General features: G+C 36.1%; 1 protein-coding gene across 1 annotated transcript; it reads right to left on the bottom strand.

The window, feature by feature from the left end:
• Positions 1-636: 636 nt before the first annotated feature.
• LOC137965028 (structural maintenance of chromosomes protein 4-like) lies at positions 637-16673 on the bottom strand. Its single transcript, XM_068811421.1, has 19 exons — positions 16574-16673; positions 16437-16483; positions 16315-16330; positions 16043-16137; positions 15543-15698; positions 14884-15042; positions 13747-14052; positions 13478-13654; positions 10791-10874; positions 10484-10693; positions 10304-10393; positions 10090-10211; positions 9856-10011; positions 9654-9761; positions 9361-9421; positions 8642-8776; positions 1277-1364; positions 1107-1179; positions 637-989 (listed from the first exon to the last, which is right to left on the bottom strand). The coding sequence occupies exons 1-19, from the start codon at positions 16671-16673 to the stop codon at positions 869-871; spliced, it is 2304 nt and encodes a 767-aa protein (XP_068667522.1). The 3' UTR covers positions 637-868.
• Between the last annotated feature and the right edge of the window lie 774 nt (positions 16674-17447).

Raw genomic sequence — 17447 nt, 5'->3', positions numbered from 1 at the left:
CTGCTACTATTTATTTGATGAAATTTCGGGTATTTGTATTGGTTTTAAGGATTGGTATTCTTTCACCTTCATTCCACTGTCTTGGACTCTTTAAAATTGGTCGCCAGTAAGCTGAAATTTTTCTCTGATCAATGCAAGACAAGTCCACCACCCATTGGAGTGCAAGCCGGGGTGGTCATACATTCCCTTCACCTCTGATAGTCAGACCCCGGACGCTTGGTACAATATGCTCTAGGTCTACTAACCTAATAAATTGGCACGAGATACGGCTCTCAGATGTTAAAAACTTCTACCATCTAAATATGGTGGGCATTATTTTGTCATGCCAACAAATAGGTCCAAGACGCCGTTGATTTTATTGAACATTCACAATTGAACCCATAGGGGAATAAAAAGGTTGGCTCATAGGGCCGCCAGTGAGTCAAACCACGTGACCCCCCGTAATATTAAATCTCAAGATCATATGATTTTTCGATTTGCCAAGTTGAATTGGATTTCAGAGTAGATAAATCAAAGACTTGACTATTCTGTTCCAACCAAATCCAACCCGGTGAGTCTCTTCGACTGTCCGAGTCGGTTTGCATGCCGAAACATTAAACACGTCCAAAGGTTACGAAAGAGAAATGTTGAGCCATAATTATCTGTCAGTCAGATTTAGACATCTGATTTCGGATATTAAAGAATTTTTAAATACAGACAATGAGCAAAATGACTAATGTTGAGAGGCCTCAAGATAAGGCCAAATACATAGGCCTTGGGATTGCATATCTCCATTCGAGCATTATAATGTTACTTATGGGCTACAAGCTCCTTCAGACATCTGGAGGAGATATAAACTACAACATAAATAAGCACGTTCACTAAAATTTCAACAAGCTTTTGTGGTAACAGCAAAACTCCTCGGATTGATAGTGATACTCTTTGTGCAGTTATCAGTCTTATAGATACCAACCAAGCAATCTGCTAATTCGAACATGTTGTTTCTCAGGCTGCAAGTGACAAAAGCACTTTCAGCATTTATAAATGGCAAACCGTGCATTAGAGGCTCTCAAAGACTGCAGCAGAGAAATTTCTGTTTTCACAGAGGATTATATTTGATTTCATACCTGATGATAATGAACTGAGCGTCTTTTGTCCGGTCTTTCACATAATGACCCACAATGGAAACATTCTTGAAATCTGAGGGATCACACAGAAAATTTGGAATCACAAAAGAAACAGAAGGGAGATTTTCATAGGGAAAGTAGGTCATTTCAACTGACCCAAGTATACGCACCCAAAGCAGCATCAATCTCATCCATAACATAAAGTGGGGTTGGCTTGTAATGATGGAGCGCAAAAACCAGAGCCAAAGAACTGAGTGTCTGAAGGTAATAAAAAAGGTTAAAACAATGTCCTTTTATAAATGGCATACTATAGTCACACACCATGGTGCAAATGTTGATCCAAAGAATAATATTTTAAATTTACTTAAGAATTTCGTAAGTCAATATTTGATTATCTGTGAAAATTAGGAGACAAAATGATAAATACAATAGAACAGCCAATTTAGCTATACACTATCATCTCATATATAGAACATGGGGCCCACATCAAATTTCAGCGATCAGAATTATTCTCTTTTCCTTCAAGATCTCTCTCTATCTCTCTTCCTCCACTTCTCTCTTCTTCCCTTCCCTTTTATTCCAACCCTCTTAACCTCTCATTTTCAACTTTTTCTTTCATTTTTTAGAAAAGATAAGAACCTCTCACAATTAGGGTTTTTATCAATTGGTATTAGAGTAGTCATTCATGTGGACCAATTCCGTCTCAACAATTAACCTAATAGAAATCAGTTCGGCCAGTGTGCAGATCTGATGTTTAAGCAAAGCATTGCCTTCACAAAAACCATATTTCATGTGGCAATATTATACTCGAATAAAACATATGCAAGTCTAGTTTCGGAAAAATCAGACAAACTTCAAGTCAATCAGATCTCCATAAAAAGAGATATATATCTATCAAAGTCGACTAGGATCCTACTGCTGAATAAGTCAATTCAAACAACCAGAAACAATTCAAGGTGAGTACTTATCCCTCAAAGTATACTCCAAATCAAAGATCTTTAAGTCTACTTTCTGGATCAAAACAAATTTTGGTATTCAGAGCTATATTTGGTGGGATATCATCATCAGAAGCCACAAAGGTCAGTCCTGTAGAAACTTTCTTCTTTCTTCCTTATGCCCATTCGACCTAGCCACCATTGCCTTTCCCCTATTACCTAAAAACCCTAAAATTACTTATTTGTCTTACTCCACATGATACATCTTATCCTAGAGTGTCATTAGGTCTACACCCAACTACAAAAAAAATAAAAATAATAATTACCCCCCCCCCCCCCCCTCTATTTTCTCTCTCAATTTTTTCAACCAAACCCACACCCTAGAACTTACTAAATCACATCCCAACCTCTGTAAACACTCTCCCTCTTCTCCAAAATCACATGTACCCAAAAAAAGAAGCATGGTGAGCAAAGGATGCCTGAAACAATAACAACAACATGAGGTTGTTGCTAGTCACAAGTTTGGGCCAAAATATTACTCTTTTGGAAGGACAAATGCAACATCTAATAAGTATGTTTGAATCCCACAAGGAAGCAAGGGTAGTAAAACCTCATTCCCCTCAACCAAATTTGTTGTTGGTAAGTTTTCTTGTTCACCACCACAAGATGTTTCCGAACCAACCACCCCCATCACTATTATCCCCACCAGAATTTTTCTACCAAATATTATCCTACGCACCCTCAAGCCAACTCTCTGCTAAACCAAAATTACTACCCAACACTCCAACCTTATTTTTGTTCCTGCATTTCATCCATTACACCGCTTACTCATTGCATCCTTACTTTTACACCCAACTATGAAAATCTCACCTTATCCATCTACAATTTCACTACACCAATTTAATCATGTTAGAAAATATATCTAGGGCTATTTTGGTCATTTTGCCACATCGGTGGTTAATTTTCTTTATATAATCTTTTTCTGCATGTTAAATTTTTATGTACATAGGATGTGTAGTTAGGGAGATATAAGGAGATTGAGGTTTATTAAGTGTATAGGGGTATTTTTGTAATTTAAAACTCAAAACAATTGGTAAAATACAAGTTCAGGGGTATTTTGGTCATTTCATAAATTTTCAATATTACATTTTTCTCTTATAGTATGGCTATTAGATGGAAAATGTCTTATTTTATCTCTAGTTAAATTTTCATTCAATTTAGACATGTATTTTAGGGGATATGTAAGTTTGAGTATTGAGAGGCATTTTTGTCCTATTGTAAAATTTCACTTAAACCCTGATTATAAAGAAGCAAGAAGGGTCTTTCTGGCTCAGATTCCAAGGCAACAAAACTGCCCCTCTTCTAGAAATCCATTTTCTATTCTATTTTCTCCCCAAATCACCTATTTTTTATGGTATCAGAGCAGGAACGCAAGTCTTGGGCAAGTTTCTTTAGATTTTGTGGATCTTCTCTCCATTTTTAGCAATTTCCTTGAAGATTTTCTCCATATTTCTGGCCTATAGGGTAAAATTTTCATCTTTTTTCCTTTTTCTGCCTATCTTAGCCTTTTGGCTAATGATTACTGTTTCTATTTGACTGAATGTTGGGATTTAGAAGTATTTAATGATCCCAATTTGAGGAAATTTCTCAAATCTGCCTACATCGTCAACCTAATGCTTGCGTCATCATCCAGCCTACATCATCTTGATTTCTTGCAATTAGGTCATTCTTTCATTGATTTATGGTCTCAATTACTGGAATTGATCACTATTGGTTCTAAATTGAATGAATTGGGTGTTGCATTGCCCTACTTGAATTCGGTGTGGGGCCCACATGACTACACAAATATTGAAATTTGGGGAAAGTGCTTCCCTTTGGTTAATTGACGCTCTAGTGTACTGAATTGTAGTGTTTGGTGATATTTAATAGCTGATTCCAACACACGGGTTGTTGTTCAAAGGACCGCTGAGAGCTCAGATGTGAGATTCTCTTAATCTATTCAGATAATTACAATTCAGTTGAATGTGTAAACTAGTCTAGATCAGTTTTGATGTATTTGAGGGCTAGAAGAATGGCAAAATATATAAATGATGATCCCCCGGTACCTGTTATTGAAGATTGGGTGGCAGAAGATAATTTAGTAATGACCTGGTTGGTCACTAGGATGGAATACAAATTTAGTGATCAGATTTTAAGTTGCAATACTGCTAAGAAAATGTGGACTACATTGGCTTCCATTTTGTCTGAAGAAAGTAATTTATCAAGGATCTATGAGTTATATGTGAAGTTCTTTAATATGAAGTGTGGACATAGATCAGTGACAGATTATTTCACTGAGATGAGGGGAGTACTACATGAGATTAGTACATTCCATCCTTTTACTACGAATGTTGCAGTAAGAAAGAAAATCATATTCAAGTAGCCCAGTTTTTGGATGGTTTGGGGCATGAGTATGATGCTATTAGAGCCCAATTGTTGGTTAATGAGGATGTGACCACACTTGAGCAATCTTTTAACAGAGTTCTTCGAGTTGAAGGTGCTATTGTAAATAAGAATGAGCCAGGTAGAGCCCTCTCAAAAGCAGCTACTCTTAACCTTCAATCTTCTACTGGTAAGCCCAACGGTCAGTTTCATGGTGATAATAATAGAGGTAGAGGTCGCTCTTACACAACCCGTGGTCGTGGCCGAAATGATCGGGGGGATCGAAAATGCGTTTATTGTGGTACGACTAATCATATTTTAGAGAAATAATAGGACAAATTTCGTAAACCTACCTGGGCCAATTCTATAGTCACAGATAAGGACGCTTCCCCACACTGGATCGTATGAGGAAATTCAGGGGGAGGGTATAGTTCACACTACTCCACAAATATCCTTAGATTTTTTTTTTTATTTGTACCAAAGTTTCCAATTAATCTTTTGTCTGTGAGTCATATAACTAAATCCTTAAACTGTTCAGTAACCTTTTATCCTACTTCTTGTGTTTTCCAGGACTTGCAAACGAAGAGGATGATTTTCAAACAAAGAATTTGGGCTCTCTCAAGTACTTCCTTGCCGTAGCAAGCGAGGTATTGTTCTTTCTCAGAGAAAATATATATTGGATATGTTACAAGAGTATGGTTTATTAGGTGCTAGGGTTTAGAGTTTACATAAGGAGGTACCACCTTCCCTTGCATAACTGCATCCCTAATAGTATGGCTATTAGATAGAGAATGTCTTATTTTATCTCTAGTTAAATTTTCATTCAATTTAGACATTTATTTTAGGAGATATGTAATTTTGAATATTGAGGGGCATTTTTGTCCTATTGTAAAATTTTACTTAAACCCTGATTATAAAGCAGGAAGGGCCTTTCTGGCTAGAATTCCAAGGCAGTAAAGCTGCCTCTCTACCAAAAATCCATTTTCTCTTCTATTTTCTCTCCAAATCACCTATTTTTCAACACTTTTTTAAGAAATCTGGAAATTCATGCACAGTTCCCAACAAAGCATTTTCAGGCTCTTCAAAAAATTCTTCTTCTCCTTTCTCCTTTTCTCTTAATTTTCCCTTCCTTCACCCAAATTTTGATTTCTACAAATCAATTCCAAACACCACCCACATACTCCACCACTACCCACCTTGATGCCACAATATCCCAAACCTATCCGCAACATCAAAATACTTACTTCCACTTTCACTCCCAATTCAACCCACCTCTAAACCAACTCACAAATCCAATCATCCACACTACATGTCAAAAAAAAAATATATATATATATATATATAACCCTTACTATTTCCCTCCTCACTGTAACTCATATAAATCACCAATATTCTATCTACATACAACTCATCCAACTCCCTCATATTCTCCATCCATCTCAATCGCTCTCTCCTCCCCAAACAAATCCTCTCCACCTCCACCACTACAACCATGAAACAAACCACCAAACTATGCACCACCAAGCTACTCTTTTGGATACCCACCCCAATGATGATCCCCACCTTATTCCTTCCAAGAACCACACCACACGTTACCTTCTTATTTCCAAACTCAACCCTAAACTACCCCAACCAATCAAACCTCACTCATATCAACAGCCAAACCCTCACCCTCATGCACCACTTATTTATCACCCATTATCACATTCAACACAACCACCCACTATTGTCCAAGACCAAAATGTTGTCACTCTAAAAGAAGTTTGGTTGCACCAAGATTTGACTCCAAGCTCAACAAGCACCAATTCAGCATACCACAAGAGCATAAACAAAATGAGCTTAACAAGAAATTTGCAACGTGAGAGATTGAAGATAAGTTCTTACAATGCTTTCATAGTACATCAACCTTGAGGGCAAAGTTGATCTTCCAAGAAGGGTAGAATGATAAAACCCAAATTTATGTAAAAACACACATATACCAATCTAGGGAATAGGTACAAATTGTAATTTGGGGGGTATTTATTCTTACAAAATCTAAGGGGTGCCACTTCAAGGGTAAAAGTGATAAATTGATTTTGTTTTCCAAAAAATCAAGGGTACACTATGGACACGAGAAGATGAATTCCTTCTATGATTCCTCGACTTTCAACCTTGAGGACAAAGTTGATATTCAAGAGGGGTGGAATGATAGAGACCCAAAATTACCTCCAACGAATAAGAAGAAATAAAATAGAAATTAGCACCACCCAAAAATTAGAAAGTGGTGCCACTTCCTAGAAAATAGGAGCTTAAGGATGAAAAGGTAAATTTACCCGTCAAGGGGCTGGACAAAGCCAGAGTCAAACTTGCCTCTCTCAAAGAAGATGGAATCTTGTTGAAATACAAAGAATTTTTCCTTTGACTGATGTAATCTTTTAAATTCCTAGAATCTCTCTTAGATTGATATAATATTTCAATCTCCTAGGATCTCTCCTTAAATTAGGGAATCCTAATTGATTAAGGAGTTTCCATAGGAAAAAGTATAAATAGGGTTGTTGGCTGAAGGAAAAATCAGTCAAACCTTTTCCAAATCTCTCGTTCCCCTCTCAAATTCATGCCTAGCACCTCCCCCTTATTTCTCCTCTCTTCTTCTATCTTTTCCTTCAAGATCTCTCTATATCTTCCTCTCTCCCTCTACTTTACTACCCTCTTCTTCCCTTTTCTATTATTCCAACCCTCTTAACCTCTCATTTTTTAACTCTTCCTTTCACTTTTAGAAAAGATAGGAACCTCTCACAATTAAGGTTCTTATCTGCAGTTCACCAACTAAGTCTTAGATATAGTATCTGATTTGCCAAAATCTGATCGCACCAGCCACAGGACACTAGAAACAGAAAGCTTATCTGTTATTTGGTCAAAAGCAGATTTAAATCATGAAAATTGAAAATTTAATTTAACCCACGCATACACTATTTAAAATACCACAGATGCCTCAATTTAAGAACTAAATCCTTTGATTTCATTAATTTACTCCTTTGATCTCAGCACTTTAGCATATATTTATGGTTGTAACAAAAACAATTTACTGGCTTGAATTTGCTTTCAAGACCACTTTTTTGGTTACCAACTTACATTTTATTATAGTCGTTGATGTGAGCCCATTACATAAAAATTTCAAATGTCTCTTACAAAACTTTGAATCATCAAATTAGAAATAGATGTAAGAATATTAATAGCTTGAATTATCTTGAAAATATCCTTTGAATAGTTTCATGATGTTTTGAACTCTTGTATATAGGGGTGGGCACAAGTCATGTTGGGTTTGGGTTTTTAAAACCTGAACCTGACCCTCAAAACCCTACCACGTAAAAAAGCTGAACAGCCCCCATTCCCTCAACCTTGACCCCTACCTGACATCCATCCCCGCAAACCTGTCACTTTATCTCCAACCCATCTCCGCTTCAGCCATTGGCTCAATCTACCATTCATTTAATATTATAAAAATTCTAAAAATAACCTATATAAAAATTAATGTCCTACATAACAATAATAAAAGTTATTGTATTGTATAAAAAAGAATTAAGAAAATTCCTCAAAAATCTCTTTTTATTTTTAAATACATAAAATTGTAATTTTAGAAAAAGATATATAAGTTAATTAGGTCAAGTTAGGGTCATAATCAAGCCAGGTTCATGTCAAGTTTGGTAGCCCTGCAGTGTGAGAAAGAAAACCTCAACCTAGGTTTTTGGGTCAGCTTCCCCGCTTAACCTGACCCAATACCACCTTTACTTGTCTCAAAGGATATGAATTAGTGAAGGAATAAGCTTATTGCAAGAAACCTTTTTCTCTTGGTCTATTCAAGCACTAAAATTCCTGCTAGCATTTTAAAATAAACAAACTACTACGTAATAATAAATGTCTAATATGGACCTCACAATCAAGCACAGACCGCATTAAATTTTGGGATTAGTTTGTCTTGGATCAAGTCAGACCCCCTAACTTGAATCTGGCCAAATCTGAGCAGGTCATTGTTTTGATATGCACAACCATGCCAGATAAGACTGGTTCCCATTGAACCGAATAGTCACATCCAGTCTAGTTTTCATGATACTGATCTCAGAACAAAATGAGTATAACCAGAAAATTGGAAACAGCTAAATGCATAAGACTTCATCTTTTACAAAGTATTATTGGACTCACCTTCTCACCACCAGATAAGTTTGCAATATTCTTCCAACTCTTCTTTGGGGGTCGGACACTGAAAACCACACCCTCAGAGAAAGGATCCAAGGAGTCTACCAACTCTAGTTCTGCATCTCCTCCAAGTGTGATCATCTGTATCACAAATAACTATAATTCAGCAACAGATTCATAAGCTTTCACTTTTCATTAGACATATACCACAATATAGTTATGCTTCCCTGCTGTAAATCCACTGCAGTAGAAGTCATTAGTTTAGAGCCAAATGAGACTGATATTTCTCATATTCAATGGCTTTATACAGACCCCTTATCTTCCCGTCAGGAAAAAATTGCACAAGTCTTTAAGGATAAAGTTTCCAACATGTTTACCAACACAAAAGGGGGCTGAACTCTATACCTGAATATTTTATTGATCAGGAACTTTTGTTCAGAACACTTCACAAGGTCATGGACCGGAACAAATTCATGAACTTGAAGTAAGCAAGATGCACATGGCTCCAAGGGCATCATTAGGTAAATAACTTGCAGTTGTTATGTTTTACTTTAGGCTCTCAAGTTCTTTCATATGCATAACTGAGAATCACATGCCTGGAATGACTATCTCACTGAAAATGACTTTCAAGAATTCCCAACCCCAAAAAAACGATAACATGAAAATGGAAGCAATTTACAGGGTTAAGCAGCAGAGGAAATTTATACCAACAAGTAGGTTCAAACCTGATACATTTCCTTCAACTTGAGAGAGATTGTGTTAAACCCTGCCATGAATTCGTCCAACCTGACAGACATCCAATTACATTGCATAAGAACCAGTTTAATTCTTTTAGACCAGTAGGTAGACATTTGATACATTGTGCAACCATCTCACACAGCTGGCACATGAAAGTGGATCTGACTGAAAGTAAAACTAAGAAAAAATCATATTGTAACAAAGAGTCAGCACCAAGTTTGACATATCTCTGAGTTTATCAGAAGCTTGGTCAGTTAGCTTTTGACAAGGAGCCATGTACCTTTTCTTTCTCAGTTCATCATATTGTCTCTTTATGTTATCACGCTCTTCAGTCACAGCATTTAATTCTTCTACACGGGAATTATACAAGGAAGCTTTTGTCCGATATCTAAATTTTAATAAAATAAAGATAGAGAGAAGAATCAAAGTTAGAAATAAAATGCATCAAATCACAGATAATGAAAATACTTAGATATGTTTACTCTGATATTGAATCCAAGTTAGGGTTCAAGTCTTTTAGTTGACTTTCAAGCAATGCCACCATTTCAAGTGCTCTCTTCAGATCACAGGCTTCCCTTAATGTCTCATCCATGAGAATTGCTTGCAGCTTTTCAGTATCAATCCCATCTTTATGGATTCTGAAGAAAACAGAGGAGTTATTTTCCATTTAAAAAATCAGCTCATTGAACCTGAAATAATACAATTGTAGAGCATACTGTTCAATGTGGTTTTCAATCCCCTTCTTTAACTCATTGAGCCTTTTATTGTATCCCTTTATCTTCACTTCCTTTTCTTCACAAAACTTCTTTGCATCTTTCAATTTGTATTCAACATCAACCTGCCACACTCATCCATTTTTATTGTCTTAAGAGGAAAGTCTTCAAAACTCAACAAGAAGCAGTTACTGAAAACTGAGTGAAATTTTATTACTTCAGCAGCTCGTGACTCATCCACAATTTTCTTGAGCTTATTGTACTCTGTCTTGGCTTCATCTAGCACATCCCTATGTTTATCAAGAAGCTGATACATAAAGGAAAAAAAATAAGTAACTTGAGAGAACTTGGTAAGACAGGTAGTCATGACTGAGTGATCACCCTCATGAAATGTTACCTCTTGTGTTTTTTTGTAATTTTCTTGAACTATAAATGCTTTCTCTTCAATTTGTTTAAAAGCTGCTAACATCTTCTCCTTCTCCTCAACTAATCTATCCCTTTCCTTTTTTGATTCTTCAATCCCCTTCATTAACTTCTTCACCATTTTTTCACCTGTGACTATCTGTACTTTATGACGATTGATTTCAGAGTTGTTCCTGTCAATCTCCTGTCAACAGAAAGAGAGTGTGTGTGTGAGAAAGAGACAGAGATGTATTAAAATCAGTTAAGTTCTAACTCTTGAGCAGTGAACAGAAAGTGCTTACAGATTGAATCTTATCAACTTTGGATTTTTGATTCTTCAGCCTGTCGCCTCCTGCATTCTCTATTTTGGTTTGAAGCTCTGCCGCCTGAAAGAACAAACAGGAATCAGAAATTACCTTATTGAGTTCATCCACTATAACCAGGGAAAAAAGGAAAGGAATTTTGCAGATGGTTCAAGAGTTATTCTCCAGAAGAGAATAAAAGAATTAATTCTTCTTCTTCTTCTTCTTCTTCTTCTTCTTCTTCTTCTTCTTCTTCTTTTTGTTCTTGTTCTTGTTCTTGTTCTTGTTCTTATTCTTTAATGAATTATTCTTTTTGAGTAAAGTGAGAAAATCTGGATTTACCTTGGGAATCTGGGTAGTTTTATGTCAATTACAATCCTTATTGTTAGACTTTAGGGTTTAGGGTTTATGTTTCAAGTCTAGTAGAATTCTTCTTGTTCTTCTTCTTGTTCTTTGTTGGAAGATATGATATAATTAGGGTGTCATTGATGTAATTAGTTTATGTTTCTTGTCTCTTCTTCACTCTTACTAGGGTGAAGGGCATAATTGTAATATTGTACTGTTATCAGTTATAAATAGAACTTAAGGGGAAGGGTTTAAACACAAGTCCATAACCTCATTCGTTCTCCCCTTTTCTCCCCAATGTGTGTTCTTCTTCTTTCTCCATGAGGTAATCTATGGAGTCCTGAAAAGCAACATTCTTGGGTTTATTAGCTAGAAAGAGGGTTCCTAACTTTGCTAGTCGTTTTGGGATGGCCTTAGACCCAGCTTCTAAAACATTTTTTAAAAAAGTTGTGATTAGTTAATAGAGAAACATACAACAAGAGGAATGAGAGAGGAAATACCTCAAGCTCCAAGGGGAATAGAATCCTCAACTAAAATACAAGGTCTACAAATACCTGATTTAGCTCATTCATCCATAACATGATGAGCTAATCTAAAGATATGAACCAAGAAACCGAGACATCTGAACTCAAATAGACAATCACATCGTGATAATGTCGAAGATGCCAATCAAAAGTAGACGAACCAGAAAGTTAAGAGATGACTACATGAGAATCTCCTTCAATCATGAGGGGGCAGAAAAATGCTGAATATAAATCTGAATTCCTTTTTAAAAAGGGCTTGGATCACAGTTTGATCCACATCACACCTAACAATAAAGCTCGACAAAGCAAATCACCATTGTGATCCTCGATCACCCCACCTATAACAGCTGGATCAGGTTATTTGATGAACTCTTATTAAAGAAAAATCTTAAGATAATACACTTGAGGGGGAAAGCAATTGGCCATAAGAGGAGACTAATCTTGAAATCTTACATAAATAGTCCAGTTTTTTCTAATAACTAAAGTAAGAAAAGAGTAAAGGAAAAAAATAAGAAGAACACCCCAAAAGCATGGGCCCAGTAGAGAATCAAACGAATTGGTCTCTTAATAATGTCTCCCATAGAATGCTTCTGAGTTCCTTTCCTTCCATAAATTCCAAAGAACTGCAGCAATTAATATAGTGCCAAAATTTCTTTCCTTCTCTTGAGAAGGGCCCTTGAGACACAAAATCCACAACAGATTTTGGAAAACAGGTAGAAACTACAAACTTCTTTAAGATGAAACTCCAAACCTACAAACCGAAAGAATAGTATGATTGGCACATTCCTCTACCACATACATTGCATAAGCTGTTAATCATTACTTGACGGCCCATATGCTGCTGTACAAGTAAAGTGAATTACCTAGGGGAAGCCTCTTTAACTTTCAAACACAAGAAATCAGAGAATGATTGCTAATCTGAGAGAAGATAACCAAGTGATTATAGAAAGAAGGAATTGTAAACAAGCCTGAATTCTCCAAGTTCCCAATGGGAATGCTTAGACCAAAACTTTTACTAAAACAAAATTAAGGAGCTGAAGTATCTGCCCAAATTCTGAAATTTCAGCATCTAAAAGAGGTTTGCAGAAGTTTAAGCACTATTCCCTTGCTGCTGAGCTTCAAAAATAGAGTCAACAACCATGACATTCTTATCCCTTGCCAAATTTAGAAGTCTTGGATATCCAGAGTCAAGAGACTTTAGTACCAAGGATCCCTCCAAAAACTAACCAATAGACCATTTTGAACATAGAATCTTATATGCAGTAATGTTACGGCAGGTGCCTCGAGCAAGACATTTTGGATATTAGGGAACCACAGACGTCTCAGAATTCCAGGATGTCCACTACTGTAATGGACTGTGTATATCAGAGAATAAAATAGAAGAAAAATAATCAAGCAGCCAATCTGAATTCTGAGTAAAACCCATCCTGCTCATTATTTCAAAAGAGGCCTGTGGCACACAGCTTTCCCTTTTTAGATTTTATGGGCCACCATGTATGAAACAATGTTTGGTCTTTTTAATTAGTATACTGTTTGTAGAAGGCTTCTTTCTTCAAAAATCAATATAAGAGACAGATACCAAATCCACAGATCTAAGCTTTAATTTACTGATCAGAAAATGAAAATCTCTTCGCATAATTGGATAATAGAAATTTGATTAATCTTCTCTATTGTGAAAGCATTGAAGAATCTAACAAGGATATAAATCCCGGTGAATGGTTAAACCAGATCCAATGAATCCAGCCCTGTTACATATTCATCAGAACAAAACCATCAAGGTTCCAAATGAGAAATGTTTACAAATTCAGTAGCAGCTACCTTTTCTTGAAGTTCCTTGGAGCCTTTAGTGAGGCTCTTAAGATCCTTTTGTTCAGATGATATAATTTTGTCCAGCTCCTCTAGCCTGTTTAGCTCCTCCTTCTTAGGCTGGGATGCTGCCTTTAGATTATCAAGCTGCTTCTCTATGTAAGTGTACTGTGCATTTAAGCTGTCAATCTGACAAAAAGAAACACAATGGGATTGGAATATAGACCTCAAAAATACTTTATAACATACGAAAAAGAGAACCCTGTTCACATCCGGGATACCTCCTTCTGACTTTTGGCCAACTCCATTTCAAGATGGGACACAGCCCTTTCTGCTGCAGTATAACACTTTACAGCATCACCAATTCTCTGGCGTAATGCCTCAAGTTGTTCAACTAGTTGACCAAGCTCTTCCTCAGCACTGGCAACAGCCTCACCTGAGACACTAACTCGGATAGATGTGCCCATTCTTCCACCACGTGGTTTGCCCCCACCACCACTCATCGTCCCGGATTTTTCAAAGAGTGCACCATCCAATGTTACTACACGCCTGAAATCCTTGTGTCCACCATATGCAATCCTGGAGGCCTACATTACAAAACCAACAAGATTAGAAATACAAAAGGTACATAATGTCAAGAAGAAATTTTCGCCTCCTCAAAAAATAAATGTTTGAAATTGAAAATAGAAGCTTCATTGTACTTGAATGCACTTATGACCATAGATGAAGTGAAGTATCAATCTGTGTAGTATTAGCAAAACAGAGTAGCATACTAACATATTTTAGTTATTCTTAGCCAGTAACATGTCTACATTATTTAAAGCAACAATGCCACACTGGACCTAACAATTAAGCCCATGGGCTTGCCTTGACTTGAGGAAAAGATGTGAATATGACAAATCTGATCATAGTTTGTGTTAATGGGAGTAGTCAAACATAGGGTAACTTCCCGAAAAATTATGTGGTCGTTAGTTGGGATAAATCTTCGTAACTTTGGTTAATCTTTTTGGGATGGACCTGAACCTAGCTTTAACATGGTATCACAGCAAAGAGTCTCTTATATTGGTCCTCACCTTGTTTGTATTGTCCATATCTCAAGCTTATTATCCCTTTGTTTAGGTCCAGACATGAAGGAGAGCATCAGAGGGAATAATCCCAAACAGTTAATGCCAAGAAAAGTCCCTTGGTTATTAGTTAAGGAAAAGGTCTTCAACCTTTTGCTAGTCATTTAAGTCTATCGCAGGTTACACTGCAAGGATTCATGTTCCCAAGTACAGGTGAAGATATCTAGACATCTTCCATGGGCGGTAAGCATGTGATGTCTATGGCCTACAAAAATTAAAATTTCTAAAAGGAACCTGTTTCCTTCCAAAGAACTTGAAAGATGAAGAAAATATGGAGAATAAATGAACACATACTTGGTCAAGGTCCTTAGCAACAATTGTGTTCTGCAACAAAGCAAAAAAGGCCAACTTCATCCTTCCATCAGCAACAGTAATAAGATCAAAAAGTCGGGGTGCTCCTTCAGGGGTTTTAACTTTCTCCTTCAACCTTTGCAGATGATGTACTTGCTTCTCCTGCAAAACAAAGAGTTCATTGCTAAGCCCAAAATTGATTGCACCTGGTAATAAAGCCTTACATAAACATTTTATTGTCAAAAAGTTCCATTTTTGGCAATTGAAAAAAATTATAGCTAATAAATTTGATAGAAATTTAGCCAGAACAATCACACAAAAATGATACACAAGCTTCACAAGAACAAGTCTAAAGTTTACTCACAAAAATGAATCGAATGAATTCAGATAATTTGCTGAAGGCAAAAGAAGAAGAAGGAACAGCATTAATGTTAAATACATAGACTTATCTACTAACAGCTATAATTGAAAGCATAGTCATAAAATAATTTACAATTACAGCTAATTATAAGAAAAAAAATGAAAATTCAGTGGCAAATTAAATATAGTATCCACATGACAGTTTGAACCAAGAATTAAAAGCAGAACACTACATTTAGGAAAATCGTGCATTCTACAGGAAATTATATGTTAAACCTAGAAAAATTTCAAGCAGTATTTACCAGTATCAAGAAAGTTGCAACACCTAAGTCCTTTCTTCGAAGTAGCTCAACACATGCTTGGGCAGCAGTAGTAGTTTCAACCACAATATAATCAAGACCAGGACAAGCCATGGATATAGCAACATCATACTTTGCTGCAGAAAGAGCAAACTGCATCTAAGCAAAGAACAAAATAAAGCCCTTCCTAATATAGTCTCCCTATCAGATCAAAACCTATAAAACCTCTATAATGAACAGATAAGATTATAATAAGGAATTGCAATAAACCTTAATGCAAAAAAGAGCATATTCTTGTGCATGTACATAACCAAATGCATTTAATGAATATTTGAATGAATCACCACTTTTCCTTCTCAGATCACTCTAATTCAATCATCTTCTGATGTTTCCATGTAATGTACATTTGAGTGAGCAGAAGTGCTGCTGTTGAAAGAGATAACTATTTAGATAAAGATTCAAGCTTATTATAAAGCTTTGATCAAGAACAGTGTTGTTCAAACTGGACCAGACCGACCAGTTGAACCAGCCTCAACCAGAACCAACTGCTCAATCAGTTCTGAAAATGAAAAGGCCGGGCCTTTAAAAAAAAGGCTGACTGAATGACATAGCACAGTGGTTTGAATTCAAGGAATAATTAAGTAGAATGCTTCTTCTAGAATGTGGATAACCTGGAGTTCAGTAAACAAGGTAAAATTACAATCTAAAGTTAAATTTAATTGAAGCTATGTATTAAAAACTAATCCATGATTGACCTGGTACGATGGCTGAAAACACTTCAACTGGTTAACCTAATGGTGCAATTTGTCTGTGTATGGTCATAATACACAATTGCATTTAATGTGCATTAAAATATAGGTGAACAAAAATATGATATAAAAAAAATAACAAGTGTACCAGTGATATATAACCCAGACCAGACCAATTGATTGAACCCAATTCAACTGGACTCAATCACTTGTCAGGGTCTTATGTTATCACAGAAACAGGGGAGTCTGAAACCCAGCTGACCCAGCCAGCTTAAGCAATTAGACCACTAAACCATTCGATCTGATGGATTAGCCAAACCAGAGGGCGAAATAAGAGATTGATACCACAAGGGCTTTTCTCTTTTCCTACGGTCCTCTTTCTCATTCTACTTTGATTCTCACCTCTAGATATTGAAACCCTAGGCAATGGAAGAAAAGATTTCACCTATGGTTCCATGGAACGGTGATGTTTGGTGGCCAGTGATCAATTCCTATGCATTGGTAAGTGAATTTCCTCTTTTTTATTCTCTAAAGATGGCTATTTTCATCAATATTTCATTTTATGCTTATCTTTTGCATTTGGTGATCATAGAAAAGTTTCATCGACAATTGGAGAGATAATAGACTTTAAAAGCCCAAAAAGGAAATGAATTGCAGGCTTTCTGCAAGAGGTTGTTTCAAGGAAAGAACAGTATTGGTTTGATATATCCTTACATCTTTGTGTCCGGATTTGCAAGTTGCTTCACAAGGGAATGGTTTCTTATGAAGATAAACTCTTTCGTGTAAATTTAAGACAACTGAAATAACAATAATGCCAACCATCACAAACATGACAGAGATGGATCATAAAACAATTGCAGATGGTGGAAAATTATTTGGAGCTTCATTCTTCAGTTTAGTTAATGAAATGGTTAATAGTATGGCAGATTTGGGAATGACTGTTTTGGGACTTCCAAATTTTTATGAACAAAGGATTTTTTTATCTACCAATTTGGATTTCAAACTGGCATTTGGGTGGCTCTTATTATGCAATAGGTCATGCTCTTTTTTTATGCATTTACAATGCTTATATCAACTTTTTCAGATTTTAAAATATTTTTTTACTTTTTTAACAGTTTTAAATTTTTAAAATATAAAAAAAACATTTTAAGACATTTTT

The sequence above is a fragment of the Aristolochia californica genome, unplaced genomic scaffold (genome assembly GCF_029961685.1).
Source record: "Aristolochia californica isolate CCGP_79_NKW_82.1479 unplaced genomic scaffold, dmAriCali1.0.hap1 SCAF_499, whole genome shotgun sequence".
Lineage (NCBI taxonomy): Eukaryota > Viridiplantae > Streptophyta > Magnoliopsida > Piperales > Aristolochiaceae > Aristolochia > Aristolochia californica.
Note: the sequence above shows the minus strand (reverse complement) of the source record. Positions and strands in the feature narration are given on the sequence as shown.